Source organism: Gopherus flavomarginatus, chromosome 4 (assembly GCF_025201925.1).
Source record: "Gopherus flavomarginatus isolate rGopFla2 chromosome 4, rGopFla2.mat.asm, whole genome shotgun sequence".
Lineage (NCBI taxonomy): Eukaryota > Metazoa > Chordata > Testudines > Testudinidae > Gopherus > Gopherus flavomarginatus.
In genome coordinates this window covers 135,286,908-135,303,809 of record NC_066620.1, presented here as the reverse complement: position 1 = coordinate 135,303,809, position 16,902 = coordinate 135,286,908, and the positions used below count along the sequence as shown (strand labels likewise).

General features: G+C 41.5%; 2 protein-coding genes across 3 annotated transcripts in view; one reads left to right on the top strand and one right to left on the bottom strand.

The window, feature by feature from the left end:
* RTN4IP1 (reticulon 4 interacting protein 1) overlaps window positions 1-139 on the bottom strand; it is a 33,740-nt gene extending 33,601 nt beyond the window's left edge. Inside the window, exon 1 of the mRNA XM_050951619.1 lies at window positions 122-139. Coding sequence (XP_050807576.1) covers window positions 122-139 — 18 coding nt within the window. The remainder of the gene's footprint in view (window positions 1-121) is intronic.
* QRSL1 (glutaminyl-tRNA amidotransferase subunit QRSL1) lies at window positions 7-14,993 on the top strand. 2 transcript variants are annotated; one of them, XM_050951421.1, is made up of 7 exons: window positions 7-949; window positions 3,445-3,620; window positions 3,731-3,843; window positions 4,858-5,050; window positions 6,900-7,017; window positions 13,131-13,258; window positions 14,488-14,993. In XM_050951421.1, the coding sequence occupies exons 1-7, from the start codon at window positions 867-869 to the stop codon at window positions 14,697-14,699; spliced, it is 1,023 nt and encodes a 340-aa protein (XP_050807378.1). In that variant the 5' UTR covers window positions 7-866; the 3' UTR covers window positions 14,700-14,993. The 2 variants fall into 2 exon arrangements, with proteins under 2 accessions (XP_050807378.1, XP_050807377.1); XM_050951420.1 differs by having other exon boundaries at window positions 13,053-13,258.
* Window positions 14,994-16,902: the final 1,909 nt, after the last annotated feature.

Sequence of the window (16,902 nt, the reverse complement as noted above, 5' to 3'; positions counted from 1 at the left end):
GTAAGATTAAATCATTTCATTCTGAACATTGTTCAGCATACTGACATGAACATTTTGCACTGTTTGAAATGTCTGGTGTCAGCAACAAAGAGATAATGTTGCTGTCATCATTTGCACCTACTCTCTCTAAAAATATCATGGGATCCGTTATTTGTCCCCCACCTCAGTTATCACCCCATCCTCTCCCCTAAAAAGGACAAAGCATTGAATCAAGATTCTGTCTAAAGAACTCAATTCTCAAAGTGTAATATTCCTTCCTCCTGTATACTTCATTTAAGTGTTAGTGTTACCTAATAATTCACACGTGGGATTTGGGGACTAATAACCTTCAAAATTCAGATTTATTGTAAACAACCAAGTTATACAGACACTTAAACTTATCTTTTTTTAAAATATAAAGTTTAAAAAAGGGATTTTTTTGTATAAGCTGATTTTGGTTTGTTATGACATTGGAAAATGTTTACCTTTTGTATGAAAATATAGATAGATGTAATTTATTAACTACATGGAGTGATGAACTGTTGGTTGTAAAATAAATCTACAAAGCATGTGCAGTTACAAAATGTCAGATTTCTCTTAGTATTTGGATGGGAAGAGGATAAAAACAGTAATTGTGCAGGATATTTAGAGTTATGTAGCAATGTCTGCTCATTGTATAGAAGATTTCAGCTGTATTTATTTAAGAATACTCATTAGCTAATGGTTTTGTTTGCCTAAAAGAACTAAAATTGTTTGTTTTGTTGTACCCAGGAAGTATTTTCTTTAAAATTGGATTGTTTCTTTCTTATCTTGCTTTGTATTCTATTTTTTTTCTCACTTAACCCCAGTTTTTGCATGTAAGGGTGTCTCACTGACTCCTGCTGTAAATGGAATCCATTGAAGTCAGCAAAAAGACTCCAAGTGACTTCAGTGAAAGTTGGACCGTGCTCAAAGGATCTGATCCAGCAAGGTGCTGATGCTCTCTTAGACCTTGCTGGGTATCCTATTCATGGGGGCATTCTGCGCCAAAAATTAAAAAATCTGCAAAATTCTGGCAATTTTATTTGTCAAAATAACACTACATAATCACACCAGTTTCAATTATTGTGGTAATTTATTTCAAAATACCCATCAGCAAGTATGTCTGTAACAATACAGACACACATACCAGTTCCCCCAGGAGTAAAGAGTTTAAAAAAAACCAAAACCTTATGACAACCCAGTTCCTGTTTATCTGTGCCCCCTTCCCCTTCCCCTCCCCTGAGACTAGCCGGGAGACCAGACACCCACAATCTCCCCCCTTTTCAGCCTCCCCCCCCCCCCGGGTCCCAACCACTGTGCCCCCCTCAGCCAATACACCCAAAACCCATCCCCCGCACCAAGTCGGCTCAGATACCTGCATATTCTTCCCTCCACAGCAAGACACTCGCCTCCCAGAGTCCAGCTGTGGCCCCCTCCCCGCCCCAGCCCAGACACCCACCCCCCTTCCCTCTCAGAAGCCAGGGATCCAGAGGGAGAAACTGATGCTTGGTCCCAGGCTTGCATGGAGTTTCCTGCACGCTGCCCTCTCCTTCCCTCAGGGCATGCTCGGAACTGCAGCTGCCAGGAATCCTCTAGTTCCCTCCCCCTCCCTCTGACAGTGTCTTCTATGTGCAAGCTGGGCTCTGCCAGGTCCAGCGGGCCCTGATGATGGCCAGCAGCACTTCAGCCCATTTTTGTGGGGAAAAGGAAATTCTGCGTGCACAATGTTAATTACTGCAAAATTGTGCATTGCGCAGTGACGCAGAATTCCCCCAGTAGTATCCTCAATTGCCATTGAAGTCTGCTCACTTCTGATGGGAGTGTGGCTGCTCAGCACTTGCCAGGTCAGGTGCCTTTTCCAGCCATTTTGTCAACTGTTCATCCATTTTTTTCAGCTTCTCTTTGAAACTGGAAAAGAAATAGAGTGCTGCCTGTATTTCTTTCTTTGAATTGAGATGTAACTGTACACAGCATCCTTACACTTCGACTTGCTGAAACAGTTCCACTCAACATCAGTATTAAATTGGTTCAACCATGTTAAGAAACTGACTCCTATGAAACAAAAAATGCCACATACTATGAAAAATAACTGGTCAAAAATTCAATTTTATAACTTAAAAATTTTGAACACAGCAACTTCATTCAAATTTGTTAGTCTGTTTTTGAATTTCTGATATATTAAAAAAAAAAAGAGAGAAAAGGAGCATTTTATTTCATTTTGAATTGACATTTTAAAAACTGGAAAAGAAAATAAATTTCAATTCAAAATAAAAATGTTTCATTTCTAGTTTTATTGAAAAATGAAATTTCATTGAAATAAGTTTTCACAAAGCATTTTGATTTCAACAACTGCATTTTTTTTCTGACAAATTTCAGTCAAAATTGTAACCAGCTCTACTAAAAATATTGAGTATAGCTCAGAGGTGGGCAAATTTTTTGTCTCAAGGGCCACACCTGGTTGGGGAAATTGTATGCAGGGCCATGAATGCAGGGCTGGGGCACGGGGTTGAGGTGTGGGAGGGGGTGCAGTGTGCAGGAAGGGGTTCAGGGCAAGGGGTCTGGCGGGGGCTCAGGGCTTGGGGTTGGGGTGCAGGAGGGGGCTCAGGGCAGGGAGTTGGGGTGCAGGAGAGGGTGTGGCAGGGGGTTGTGTTGCAGGGTGCAGGAGGGATTTGGGGTGCAGGCTCCAGCCCAGTGTGGCGCCAGCAGGCTCCGGGGTGGCAGTGGTGCACAGCAGGGCTAAGGCAAGTTCCCTGCCTGCCCTGGTCCCACACCACTCCCAGAAGTGGCCAGCGTGTCCGGCAGTGGCTCCTGGAGGTGGGATGGGGCAGGCAGTTCCACCACACACTGCCCTCGCCTGTGAGTACCACCCCCGAAGTTCCCATTGGCCGTGGTACCCCGTTCCCAGCCAATGGGAGATGCGGGGAGTGGAGCCTGCAGGTGAGGGCAGCGCACAAAGCCCTCTGCCTGTCCCCCCTTCCTCATGGGCTGCAGAGACGTGGTGCCAGCCAATTCCGGGATAGGCGTGGGGCCAGGGCAGGCAGGGAGCCTGTTTTGGTTCCGCTGCGCCACAGGGCTGGCAGTCCCACAGGCCAGACTGAAAACCCTGACGTGCCGGATCCAGCCCGTGACCCATAGTTTGCCCTCCCCTGGTATAGCAGGTATAGTTTTGGTATATAAGGGAAATCACAGTGCTAGATGTGAAGGGCATATTTTATCAACATGCCTTTGTAAACTGAAAACTGCTGCTGCTTCATACTAAATAGTAAAGAAAGGACCAGAATAAATGGGAGCTGAGTGCATGAAGATGATGCACTTTACATTATTCTCATACTTGTATATCTAAAAAAAATGCCATTTAGAACTGTACCTCTTTAAGAACAGATACAATTTAGATGTGTTTTGAAGTATTCAATTCTATTAATGATGATTCTATTTAAACCATAGGGCTTTAGGATCAGATACAGGAGGGTCCACCAGAAACCCAGCTGCTCACTGTGGAGTAGTAGGTTTAAAGCCAACCTATGGACTGATTTCTCGTCACGGTCTCATTCCACTAGTGAACTCCATGGATGTACCAGGAATTTTAACCAGATGTGTGGACGATGCAGCAATTGTATTGGGTACTACTAGTACATATGTCTTCGTATACAGTTGGTCTCAAAACCTTTTGAATTTAAGAATCCCCTGTATTACTTTTCCTGTATGTCATGAGCCTTTTTTCATCTTTCAGGTGTGCTTGCAGGGCATGATCCTAAAGACTCTACTACTGTACAGGACCCCTTTAAGCCATTTGAACTAACCAATTTTATAGATGCCAGCGAGCTCTGTATAGGAATACCAAAGGTAGCATTTCCAACTTTATCATTGGAAAAAAAATTCATATTGGAGTAAAAACCTATATATCCTCCTCCCTGAGTCTGCAGTTATTTGCATCTGCGGAGACAGCTTGTGGGAAATTAGGTTAATATGGGTCGGACGCATAGGCTATTCAATAAACAGCAAAAAGGCACTTTTAGTAAGGAATAAGAGTGTCTATGCAGCAAGCTACTGTGGAATAGGTGTTCTGGGCTATTTCCATGTAAGCAGACCCTAAGAGTCTACACAGAGTGAGGCTTGTCACAACCCTCATACTATGAGACACTTCTTTAGTATTGTCTTTTGACCTAGGTATGACACTTGCCACTGATGTGCTTTGGCCATTGTTTCTGCTCATTTAACATTATTCATAATGGGCCTGGTTCGTGGCTTAAAATTTAAGATGTGCTGTCTGTGAACTGCACAATCCCAGTTAATAGACTGACAAGTGGGCAGCTTCCTATACAGGGGGGAGGGATAGATCAGTGGTTTGAGCATTGGCCTGCTAAACTCAGGGTTATGAGTTCAATCCTTGAGGGGGCCATTTGGGGAACTGGGGTAAAAATCTGGGGATTGGTCCTGCTTTGAGCAGGGGGTTGGACTAGATGACTTCCTGAGGTCCCTTCCATCCCTGATATTCTTTGAAGTTATAGAATTGAAGCAAGAAGTGCATAGTGAAATATTATGACCTGCATTGTACAGGTGTTCAGACTATATAATCATGATGGTCCCTTCTGGCCTTAAAAATTATGAAACTTATGAACTTAATACAATTTACTATCCTAACAGTCAGCAAAAACATAAGTCTGTAATAAATACTTTAAAAAAGAATGTAGAGATGAGGACTAGTTTAACAGTATTTGCATCTAATAGTATATTACATAGTTTGGCTTGTTTACTGTCAACCGATAATTAAGAACCACTGAAAATAAACCCACGTAAAATTATCTGTGAAGATGCTTACGCATAGAATTCATTTCCTAACTTTTGTTCTCCACTAAGGAATATCATGCACCAGGATTATCTAGTGAAACTCTGGCACTTTGGTCTAAAGCTGCTGACCTCTTTGAGAATGCAGGTGCCAAGGTGATTGAAGTGAGCCTACCCCACACACGTTATTCAATTATATGCTATCATGTGCTGTGCACAGCAGAAGTAGCATCAAATATGGCCAGGTTTGATGGACTAGAATATGGTAAGTTTAAGTTTTCAAAGGAAAAAGGGCTATATTACTTTATATTATATATAACACTCATTTTGTTGGTCATTAAGTGGCATAAAGATGCCTGTCATAGGTGTGTGCACTATGGTGACTTAACATACATGGTTACCGGCATTTCATGGTTGAATGTTAGGAGATATGTTTTTTCCATGGTATGATAGAGTAAAAACTTTACTACAGCTGAAAGCTGGAGTGAAGGACTAGAAACTGAGGGAGTCTCAAAGCATTAGCAAGATATCCCAAGTGATTGTGAAACCTGCACTGGCTATCTGCTTGTAGTGAGAAGATAAAAATCATTTGTTTTCAGAAACTGTATGCATTATTAAAAGCATAAAGTGCTCAATATATACGGGAATGTTTTGCTATCTTATTGGGTGAGATACTGTGCATTAAAATATTTAGAATTTAGAAGCACTTGAGGAAAAAATGCCCCATCACTAGAGACATCCAAAGATAGGCCTGGCCAAAAAAAAAAAGGCAGCCTAATTAACGTAAACAAAGGAATAGGCCTGAATTATCTGGGAAATGAACCAGATAGACTTAAAAGATCTTTTTCATTGATGTATTTTGTAACTTGACCAAGATGGGTTGTTGTCTTAATGCTTTGCCATTTTAGTTTGTCTAATGAGTGCATCACTTGATTATGGTACAGTAAGGTGCCGGTGAGTAAAAATAAAAATGCAGCCAATTTCTGAAGTCAGTCACCCTCAGTACATTAAGATAAGCCAGGACTATCAGAAGATTTAGTATTGTATCTAAGTTTTTACCAGATTGTAATTTGAATTAGGTGTAATAACTTCCTTAAACATTCCCATTGAACCTGGCTATTGCAGGACACATGGTGCTTTTCTCCCCTTTTAACTATACTTTTCCTGTGATTTTTTTTCCCCCTTCTTTCTTTTTGTCACAAACCCACCATTATAATGTTGTTTACAGGATGTGACCTTTCTGGAATCTGTTTTATATTTAACTAACACTCACATTCTGGGGTTTTGAAATATTGTAGCCATCCCCAAAAACACAATACATAAGAAGACTTTGAAATAGACCCAATCCTGTCTGTGTATCTGTTCATGGGTCACAGAATTAAGTGATTGGCCAGACTCTTAGGCAAGTGCCATAAGCCAGTGCAGCTTAATTGAAATCAGTGGAATTTCACTACTTTATCCCAGTGCTGATTGTCTGAGGTTTGGGTGTTCTTTAAGTTATGGGAAGATTGGGGCCTGATCCAAAGTCTATTGCATTCATTCCATTTAATCTCGTTGAATACAGTGGGTTTGGGATCAGACCTCTTGTAAATAAGTTGCTGCTTTTCATTTCTGCAAGCAAGTTTTTAGTCTGAGAGAAATGTTCTCAGCTGTGTTTTTTGAGGAGTGTACTGTGCAGCACAAAGTATGTATGCATTGTTCAGATCAGTTTTTAGTCTCTACTCAAAATAAACTGAAGGGTGAGCTATCAGTGTTACTGAAATACTTCTACACATTCATGTCGTGAAGGATGAGAAGAGTTCTCTCCACCTTCCATGTCAGATTGAAGATCAGAAGCAGGAGTGTTCATATTGTAGCGCTCTCCATTTGTACTTCTCAGTACAGATAAATAGAAATATTTCACTTCTAGAGACTCCAAATGTATAGTCACAGTATGATTCCAGAACTCATTTCATATTTAACATAAGTTTTTAGTTTTTGTGTGCAAAAATTGCATGTTAATGTCTGCTGCACTGGACATAGTCTGTCATTGTGAAGGTCAATATTTTATATTGTTTAATGGTTTTCATGAGTCTTCAGGATTTGTTTCCAAATCACTGGTGATTTATTTTTAGGACACCGTTCCAGTATGGACAAGTCCACAGAAGTCATGTACGCTGCAACTCGACGAGAAGGGTTTAATGATGTTGTAAGAGGAAGAATTCTGTCAGGAAACTACTTTTTGTTAAAACAGTAAGTTCAGCATATTTTAAAGCTCAACTGTACAGTATTAATGACTTATTTGTTAAGCAGCTGATGATGAAATTACTTATGTTGAGCAAATTCTTTGTTGCTAAGGCAATATCTGTTTATATTGGTTTAAGTGTATGATATGTAGCAAACCGTTATTAAGAGCTAAAAATAATGCTTTCCTTTACTCTTAACTGGAAGCCTTTTGAATTTAGGAAGGTAGAACAACACAATGTGTGATTTGCATCTTAAGTGCCCTATTGGCACACTTGGATTAAGCTATGCAAAAACTTAGTCTGTGGTGTTTGTCAGTGAAATCAGAATAGAGCCCTAACTATTCTGTTGTTAAATGTTCTGTGGCCATCAGCATCAAGCCGATTTCATCTTGCTAAAGTTCTCCAGGTATAGAAACATTTGTTATGTTCTACTGATGCCTCTCATGGAAAGCCAGAAGATGTAGCACTTAATTTAAATATCTCTCTCACCTTCCCCACCTCTTTGCTTGAGTCTAAGAGAAAATAAAATTGTACTGGAGTGGTCAAGTAAACTCATTTATTTTTGTGAGGAACCTTTTGTTTATCCAGCTCAGCTGGATGAACTAGTATGAGAACTCAGAATGAACATACTTTTAATTCCCACTCAATGTCAATCTATCTTCATTTATAACTATTATTGGAGAAGGTATTACCCATCTAAATTAGTAAAATTGCCACTTTCTCTGCCTCCACCCTGTTAAGATTCCAAACAATGAGGATATCCACATTGACACCCTGTGTCAGTTAGTAATGTGGCATAGTTATTTTAAGAAAAGTAAGTGTGACAGACTAATAGTCTCCTGCCATATCCTGACTGAACAGTATGCAATTAAAATAAACTTTGAATTAAATTTAACATATTTTGGAGTTCATCGTATTAGAAATGTTTAAGTACTGTTGTGAGATTGCATGGAACTGCTTAAGCAGGAAGACAAGATTAATGCAATCTCAGGAAGGTTTTAGTAACTTCAAGTCTTTTTGGAACTATATGTGTGAAGTGGATTTTCGAGGAAATACCTTGGAGGGTTAGGGGAATGCAAATTCTCTCCTCTGAGCATTTTGAAGGTAGCATCCAGGAATGGGACCCATTGTATGCTAATTACCTGCATCTGGAAACTTCAAATCAAAGACCCATGAACTGAACCTCTAATAAGTGTGTTTGTTCTGAGCTGAAGATGTCATGAACTGGGAATCCTCAAAGCTATCATGAACTGGAACTCCCCTAAGGTCCTTTGAAGGACTTACCCTCACCCTAACAAGGATTCTGACAGGGTTCCTGGTAAGCTTAACAACAAGAGTTTACATTTTGTATTGTTTTCTCTGTAGTGCTTTTTACCTTAAGAATACAGTAGGCTTGCACAGAAAGAACTGTGTGGTACCTTATATCTGTAGCAATCCCTCTGTTATCAATCTCTGAAGAGAAAGCAAACAAATCTGTTTAGGCAGACTCTCTTTGCTGGGAAATAGACGGTGAAAGCAGGGAACTGTGCAGCCTGGAAATAGGGAGAGAGACATGGGTCTCCACCCAGAAAGGCGACCGCTGGGGAGCTGGAAGCTGAGAGAGGGTACCTTTGCTAAACCACTGAGAGAACATACAAGTGGAAATGCCCTAAACTGTGCCGCTGAGCACACACAAGAATATTCCTGCTGCTTCAAGCTCTTAGTTAGAGCTAATAAAAACTGTGTCTTCAAGACAGAGATCTCAGCATATAAATAGCCAGCCCCTGTGAACTGTCAATATTATTGCTAAGCATCTTCAATTTAGTATTTTCTGATGACATCTGTCTGGGGCATCTATCGTAAACGTATGGTGAATGTTTGACAACCTGTCTGTGTGGATGAATTTTGGTGAAGGAAAACAGGAATGATTTCTACAAGAGCTAAGCATGGGGCAGTCTCAGCACTTTGCTACAATCCACAGGAAATGAATCATCAGGAACAGAATTTAGGGTTAAAATAACATTCTCATAATAGTGTGCAGGAGAGTCATATAGTCTCCGCTGTATTCAAATTACAACAGTGGCTCTCAAACTTTTGTCCTGGTGATCCTTTTTACATAGCATGTCTCTGAGTGCAACCCTCACTTATAAATTAAAAACACTTTTATATATTTAACACTATTATAAATGCTGGAGGCAAAGCAGAGTTTGGGGTAGAGGTTGACAGCTCGCAACCCCCTGAGGGGTCCCGACCCCCAGTTTGAGAACTCCTGAATTACAAACTATTTTCTTTGAGATGTGACATCCATAAAATAACTAGATTGATACTTGAAGCTATGCATGCCTGCATATACCATGAGTGAAGTCTAAAATTTAACTAATTGGTCTCTTCTCCTATAAGTTCTTTAAAAGTAGTTGAGGTTAAAAAAAAAATAAAAAGGTAAACCAGGAAAACTGGTTAAGACTCTTTAGTCTTACATGAGTCTTGAACATTTTTATTAGTTCTGCAACTAAACTTTTCCTGAGGGTACATCTACACTACGGGATTATTCCGATTTTACATAAACTGGTTTTGTAAAACAGATTGTATAAAGTCGAGTGCACGCAGCCACACAAAGCACAATAATTCAGTGGTGTGCATCCATGTACCGAGGCTAGCGTCGATTTCTGGAGCGTTGCACTGTGGGTAGCTATCCCATAGTTCCCGCAGTCTCCCCCACCCATTGGAATTCTGGGTTGAGATCCCAATGCATGATGGTGCAAAAACAGTGTCGTGGGTGATTCTGGGTAAATGTCGTCACTCATTCCTTCCTCCGTGAAAGCAACAGCAGACAATCATTTCGTGCTCTTTTTCCCTGGATTGCCCTGGCAGACGCCATAGCATGGCAACCATGGAGCCCGTTTTTCCCTTTGTTAGTGTCACCATATGTGTACTGGATGCTGCTGACAGAGGCAGTACTGCAGTGCTACACAGCAGTATTCATTTGCCTTTGCAAGGTAGCAGAGACTGTTACCATCCCTATTGTACCATCTGCCATGCCATTGTAAATTGGCGATGAGATGACAATTATCAGTCGTTCTGTACCGTCTGCTGCTGTCATGAGTGCTCGTGGCTGGCCTTCGCTGAGGTTGGCCGGGGGCGCAAAGACAAAAATGGGAATGATTCCCCGGGTCATTCCCTCCTTTGTTTTATCTAAAAATAGAGTCAGTCCTGCTTAGAATAGGGGGCAAGTGTACTAGAGAACCAGAGAGCACAGCCGCTCCATGTCAGATCCCGCAGAAATGATGAGCTGCATGCCATTCTAGGGGGTGCCCCTGCAACAGTCCCACCCATTGCTTCCCTCCTCCCCCAACCCTCCTGGGCCACCGTTGCAGTGTCCCCCCATTTGTGTGATGAAGTAATAAAAAATGCAGGAATAAGAAACACTGACTTTTTAGTAAGCTAAAATGAGGGGGAGGCAGCCTCCAGCTGCTATGATAGTCCAGGCAGGACATTAAACGGTGGCGGGGGGAGAGGAGCCCAGCCTCACACTGCTATGATAGTCGAGGCAGGACATGAAACGGTGGCGGGGGGAGAGGAGCTCAGCCTCGCACTGCTATGATAGTCCAGGCAGTACAGAATCTTTTCTTTAGACATGAAAGGGGGTGGGGGGCTGATGGAGCTCAACCCCCAGTTGCTATGATGAAGACATTTACCAGCCGTTCTGTACCATCTGCCGGGAATGACTGGGAGTCATTCCTATTTTTACCCAGGTGCCCCCGGCCGACCTCACTGAGGCCAGCCAGGAGCACTCACAGGATGATGAGGACAGCTATCAGTCATTTTGTACTGTACTGTCTGCCACTGGAGAGGGGAGGGGAGAGCATGCTGGTGTTCAGTGCCGCAGCACCGCGTCTACCAGCAGCATGCAGTAGACATATGGTGACGTTGAAAAAAGTCAAGAAACGATTTTTTTCCCTTTTCTTTCATGGGGTTAGAGGGGGAGTAAATTGACGAGATATACCCTGAACCACCCCGGACAATGTGTTTGACCCTACAGGCATTGGGAGCTCAGCCAAGAATGCAAATGCTTTTTGGAGACTGTGGGGACTGTGGGATAGCTGAAGTTCTCAGTACCCCCTCCCTCCCTCCATTAGTGTCCATTTGATTCTTTGACTTTCCATTATGCTTGTCACACAGCACTGTGCTGTGGCCTCTGTCTATCATAGCCTGGAGATTTTTTCAAATGCTTTGGCATTTCGTCTTCTGTAACAGAGCTCTGATAGAACAGATTTGTCTCCCAATACAGCAATCAGATCCAGTATCTCCCACACGGTTCATACTGGAGCTCTTTTTGGATTTGGGACTGCATCGCCACTCGTGCTGATCAGAGCTCCACGCTGGGCAAACAGGAAATTAAATTCAAAAGTTCGCTGGGCTTTTCCTGTCTACCTGGCCAGTGCATCCGAGTTCAGATTGCTTTCCAGAGCAGTCACAATGGTGCACTGTGGGATACCGCCCGGAGGCCAATATCGTCGATTTGCGGCCACACTAACCCTAATCCGACATGGCAATACCGATTTCAGCTCTACTCTCATCGGGGAGGAGTACAGAAACCGGTTTAAAGAGCCCTTTATATCGATATAAAGGGCCTCGTTGTGTGGACGGGTGCAGGGTTAAATCGGTTTAACGCTGCTAAATTCGGTTTAAACATGTACTGTAGATCAGGCCTTAGTCTGGTAAGTGGGGTTTCATAAATAACTCCAGAAAGAGAGCCATTTTCCATAATAAGGACAGGAGTACTTGTGGCACCTTAGAGACTAACAAATGTATTTGAGCACAAGCTTTCATGGGCTACAGCCCACTTCATCAGATGCATAGAATGGAACATACAAGAGGAGAGTGTGTGTCTATATATATATATATACACACACACACACACACACACACACACACACACACACACACACACACACAGAGAAGATGCCAACTCTAAGAGGCTAATTAATTAAGATGACCTTTTATCAGTTAGAAAATAACTTTTGTAGTGATAATCAAGATGGTCAATTACAGACAGTTGACAAGAGGTGTAAGGTTAGTTATCATGAGATAGATTCAAGTAGTGTAATGACTCAGCCATTCCCAGTCTCTATTCAAGCCAGAGCTAATGGTATCTAATTTGCAAATCAAGACACTGGCATTTTGTTATTTACCCTTGACTTAACAATACATTTGCTAATAAAATGTTTACAGTACCAGTTATTTTTGACTAATAAATTCTTTTGAAACTGAGCCTCTAAAAACTTGACATTAAATCCTTAAACTTGGAGTAATGCTGCATGTGATGTAGGAATGAAATATAAAATTGTCAGTTTTTCTGCCTCAGATATGCAGAAAAAACAGATGAAGAATTCATAGTCTCCTTCAGTCTAAACTGCTGCTTACATAAAATAAATGACTATGAGAATTTTGGACAAAGACCTGCTGTGCTTCTCTATAACATCAATAAGAAGGACCAGTAGCAAAGTGCACACCTGAAACATACATGTTTTGTATGTGAGTAGTCCCTCTGAAGTCAGTGGGACTGTTCATGTACTTAAGTGCCTTGCTAGATAGAGTCCCTAAATGATTGATAAATCACAATTATAAAACAACAGTCATTTTGTTCCAGACATCACTTCCATCATGCAATGAAATTCAGTAGATAAGTAAACAATAAAGTTGCAGAAAAAGACTGGGTCATAAAATACTATCTTGATTTGAGCCTACCCTCAACTTGGTTTGTGTTTTCCTTCATTTATATTCCCTCTCCACTCTCTTCGGTGGTCTTAGCTCCAGGTCTCTCCCTGCATCTGTTTCATGGCTCATCTTTAAGAACATGCTTTAGTGCTATTAGTGCATCTGCAGCCATGCTGCTTTGATGACTGATCTTGTTCTCTGTTGAAAACCTAAGTACTTATGGTGCAGTCCTTCAACCCAAAGGGAAAACCAGGCTTGTTTTTTTCCCCCCAGTAGCCACTTCACAATTTAAATTATTGATGGTATTAAACTTAATTTCTAACACCAGTGACTGTTTGTTCCTAGGAACTATGAGACTTATTTTATCAAGGCCCAAAAAGTGAGACGACTCATTGCCAATGACTTTGTGAATGTTTTCCGTAGTGGTATTGATGTTTTGCTCACTCCCACCACTCTAAGTGATACAATACCATATGTGGAGTTTATCAAAGAAGACAACAGAACCCGCAGTGCACAGGATGATATTTTTACACAGGCCGCAAACATGGCAGGTAAGTAGAGAAAGAAGTGCATCTCCTTGGCATATTTCCCAGCTAGTCTTCAATTTAGTGTCCATTCTGTCCAGCCAGCTGCCCTCTTTCTATAGGACCTCTATAGAACGCAACTGTCTGAACCAAGTTGTCAGCTTGTTTCTCTGAGTAGCAAAGCTTATATTGAACATGAGATGGTAGAGGTGTGAAGTGAGTTCATTCATTAAATGTACAAGAATTTAAGTATATGATTACTCTGGAGGATTTTGCACCAAAAAATTAAAAATTCTGCACACAATTTTAAAATTCTGCATATTTTGTCAAAATAACACAATATAATCATGCCCCAGTTTCAATTATTTTGGTAATTTATTTCAAAATACCTGTCAACAAGTATATCTGTAACAATACAGGCAAAGATTCAGGAAACTTTTTTGACAAATAGATTCCTTACTAGGCATATTCATACAGAACTTTGAGTAATAATTCATTTAAGTTACAGTACCGAAACCTATTTCCCATACCCTTCAAAAGCAGTGCAAAGATTTCAGGGAATCAGAGGTAATGGAGGAGCTGAGGGAGAGGGAAGTAATTGCTAGAAAGGAGCCTGGGAGTGAACCTGGAGGTTGGTTGTGGGTGGGAGAAATATGAAACAGGTAGTATTTTGGGGGAGGGTCTGTTTGGGAATTGAGGAGTCCCCCCCTAGGAAGAAACTGACTGACACCCCACCTCCCCAGCCTCTCTCCTCAGTCCAACACATCTGCCCATCTCCATGTGGCCCTGCACCTCCCCCTGCTTGCCCTTCTGAACCCCAGTCTGTGATCCCCCAGCAGCCCCGCTCTGTCCACCACCCATATCTCATTCTTCGTCACCTGGGCCTGTCATTGTGAGGAATACAGCCTCTGCCCTCTTCCTGTCTGACTGGCTGCTCCAGCTAGTGAGCCATCTGCCCACTTTCTGGCACCACAAGCACCTGGTGGGTGAAAGGTGCAACTTCAGTGCCTCTCTGGCAGAATGTATTTTCTGTGGGGAACATGAATTCTGCACATGTGCAATGGTGCAGAATTCCCCGAGGAGTAATATAATCTTGATTATACTGCTAAAATGCAAAGAGATTAGCCTTAAAAGCTTACATGCATTTGTTTTGGTTATCTTTTTCTTAAGAGTCACATTTGTAATAATTCTAGCAATCTGTGTAATAGCAAATCCTGCACATGTGATGTTTTAATAATTTTGCTTTTTTCTCTCAGGGCTGCCAGCCATAACTGTTCCTACAGCACTTTCAGAGAAAGGTTTGCCAATTGGGCTTCAGTTTATTGGACGTGCATTCCAGGAGCAGCAGCTTCTTACTGTAGCCAAATGGTTTGAAAAACAAGTAAAATTTCCTATGATACAATTACAGGGACTGATGGATCATAGTCACACTGTCTGTCAACATCAAAAATCAGCCTTTTTTTCATAACAGAGGACGTAGTGGTTTTAGTAGTGGAAGTATGAGAGATATTCTAAAAATCCTCCTATCACTTTGTACTGTTTCAGATTGAAAAGAAATGTAATCCTTCAATTTATTTGTACAAATGACAGGCGGTAGAGTCTAAAACATAAGTATTAAAGCAGAATGCAAGAGAGAAGCAGGGAAGCTTTCTTACTGTGTAATTAAACTGAAGTGAGGACCATAGTATGTTCCCTGCAACTGTAAGAACTGCATGTACATTATACCTAACATGAAAAAAATATATTCAAACTATAAAGTGTATATCTTGTAATTATAGAACTGCTTTCCTTCCCCCTTCCTACAAAGAAATCTGTGGAATCCGTTCCCTGGTGGAACAAACATGGGCGTCTTCCTTAAGTGTGTACAGTTTCCAGGAGCTCTGATCTCCTGCTGCCTCCCAGGTTACATGGCTCCAATGAAACCAAGCCATGAAGGAGTCCTCAACAACAGGAGGCCTTAGTGAAGATCTGCACTCAACTAGATTGGAAAGAGAGGGAAAGATGAGTGTACATGAATGTGTGAATGGAAATGCACAAGAACAATCTCTTCAAGAGAAAGAATGTAGCTAAACCATGTACAGTGTTGAAGAGCCATCTTTGTTCAGATCCTGGAGGTTGCTATGGTACTTAGAAAGCCTTTTCACAAGAAGTGCTAATTGCAGATGTTTCCTTTGAGAAACAACCCTCTAAGTTTCTGAAATTGCTCTTCCTGCTGTCCCCTCTGTTTTTTTATAATCACAGCTCTGGTGCCAAACTCAGAGGCAGTTTCATAAATTAGTACATTCTTTTCCTGATTGTAGACAGGTATCATCTGACTGTTGAACATTTCCAACCCAGATGTTAGAATGGAAGATTTAACAAACAGCCACTAACATCTGCAAAATTTACCCTCAGGAATATTGTTTTCCACTTACCAACATGAATGCTTATTTCCTTGTATCTGAGTCTCATTTTTAGAGGCTCCATTTTCTTCTCACAAGGTAAGATGGTGAAAAGAAATGAGATAATTAAGGTGAGGGACTAGAGGATTGGAGTTTTTAACAAACACCTGTCAGGGATAGTCTAGATCGGGGTAGGCAACCTATGGCACACATGCCGAAGGCGGCACCCGAGCTGATTTTCAGTGGCACTCACACTGCCTGGGTCCTGGCCACTGGTCCGGGGGGGCTCTGCATTTTAATTTAATTGTAAATGAAGCTTCGTAAACATTTTAAAAACCTTATTTACTTTACATACAACAATAGTTTAGTTATGTATTATAGACTTATAGAAAGAGACCTTCTAAAAATGTTAAAATGTATTACTGGCACGCAAAACCTTACATTAGAGTGAATAAATGAAGACTCGGCACACCACTTCTGAAAGGTGCTGACCCCTGGTCTAGATTTACTTGGTACTGCCTCAGAAGTGAGGGGTGTGACGGGGAGGGCTGGACTTGACGACTTCAGGGTCCCTTCCAGCCCAATATTTCTGATTTGTTTGAGACCTCTCTTGTTTAGGATCCAGTTAGTCAGTTTAGAGCTAGTGTTGATTGATATGATATGGACACCTATATTAAAAGTATCTCACTCTTCAGCTACATTTATTATGTACATTCCATTTAAATTCTTGTTTTTCATCTCCCTGAATACTAGTTATGTCTCTTATACAACAGCTATTAGCTACTGGCCTTATATGGTTGTTTCCTATCACTTAACAATCAGTCTAGTCCTGGGGCTCACTGTATGTCTGAGAGCCCGTAGATTCCATTTCACTGGTACAGTAGCCTAGTGAAGGCTGTGAGCTATCTTAGTAAGATATAGGGACTAGCCTTGTAAGAAGAGAGAGAATCTCTCTCTTCTTAGGCTGCATCACACAGTGAGTAGCAACCTGGGGCAACAAGTCTTAGGGGTCAGATTGACAGACTTTGGCTCACACTACACTGCTGAAATAGCTGTGTAGACATGCCTAACCCCTCCCTATGCTTCAGAGCTCCAGCCAGAGCCCAGCTGTCTATGCAGCTACTTTTAGGGCAGTAGCATGAGCCTGAGTATCTCAGCCTGGGCTCTGCAACTTGGTGTGTAGATTACACCTGTGGAATCCCACATTGTTCCCTTAAACATATGCAAAAGTGGAGGAGCTAGTGTTCCTCAGCTAGCCCAGAGTGAGCTGGGAATAGAACCTTTAAATAC

What these genes read in the sequence shown, in the direction of transcription:
- QRSL1 (XM_050951420.1), top strand. Translation starts at nt 867, where the DNA reads ATGGAATCCATTGAAGTCAGCAAAAAGACTCCAAGTGACTTCAGTGAA. An exon ending in GTTTGATGGACTAGAATATG is followed by an intron (nt 5,051 to 6,899) that starts GTAAGTTTAAGT and finishes ATTTATTTTTAG; the next exon opens with GACACCGTTCCAGTATGGAC. An exon ending in ACAGGCCGCAAACATGGCAG is followed by an intron (nt 13,259 to 14,487) that starts GTAAGTAGAGAA and finishes TTTTTCTCTCAG; the next exon opens with GGCTGCCAGCCATAACTGTT.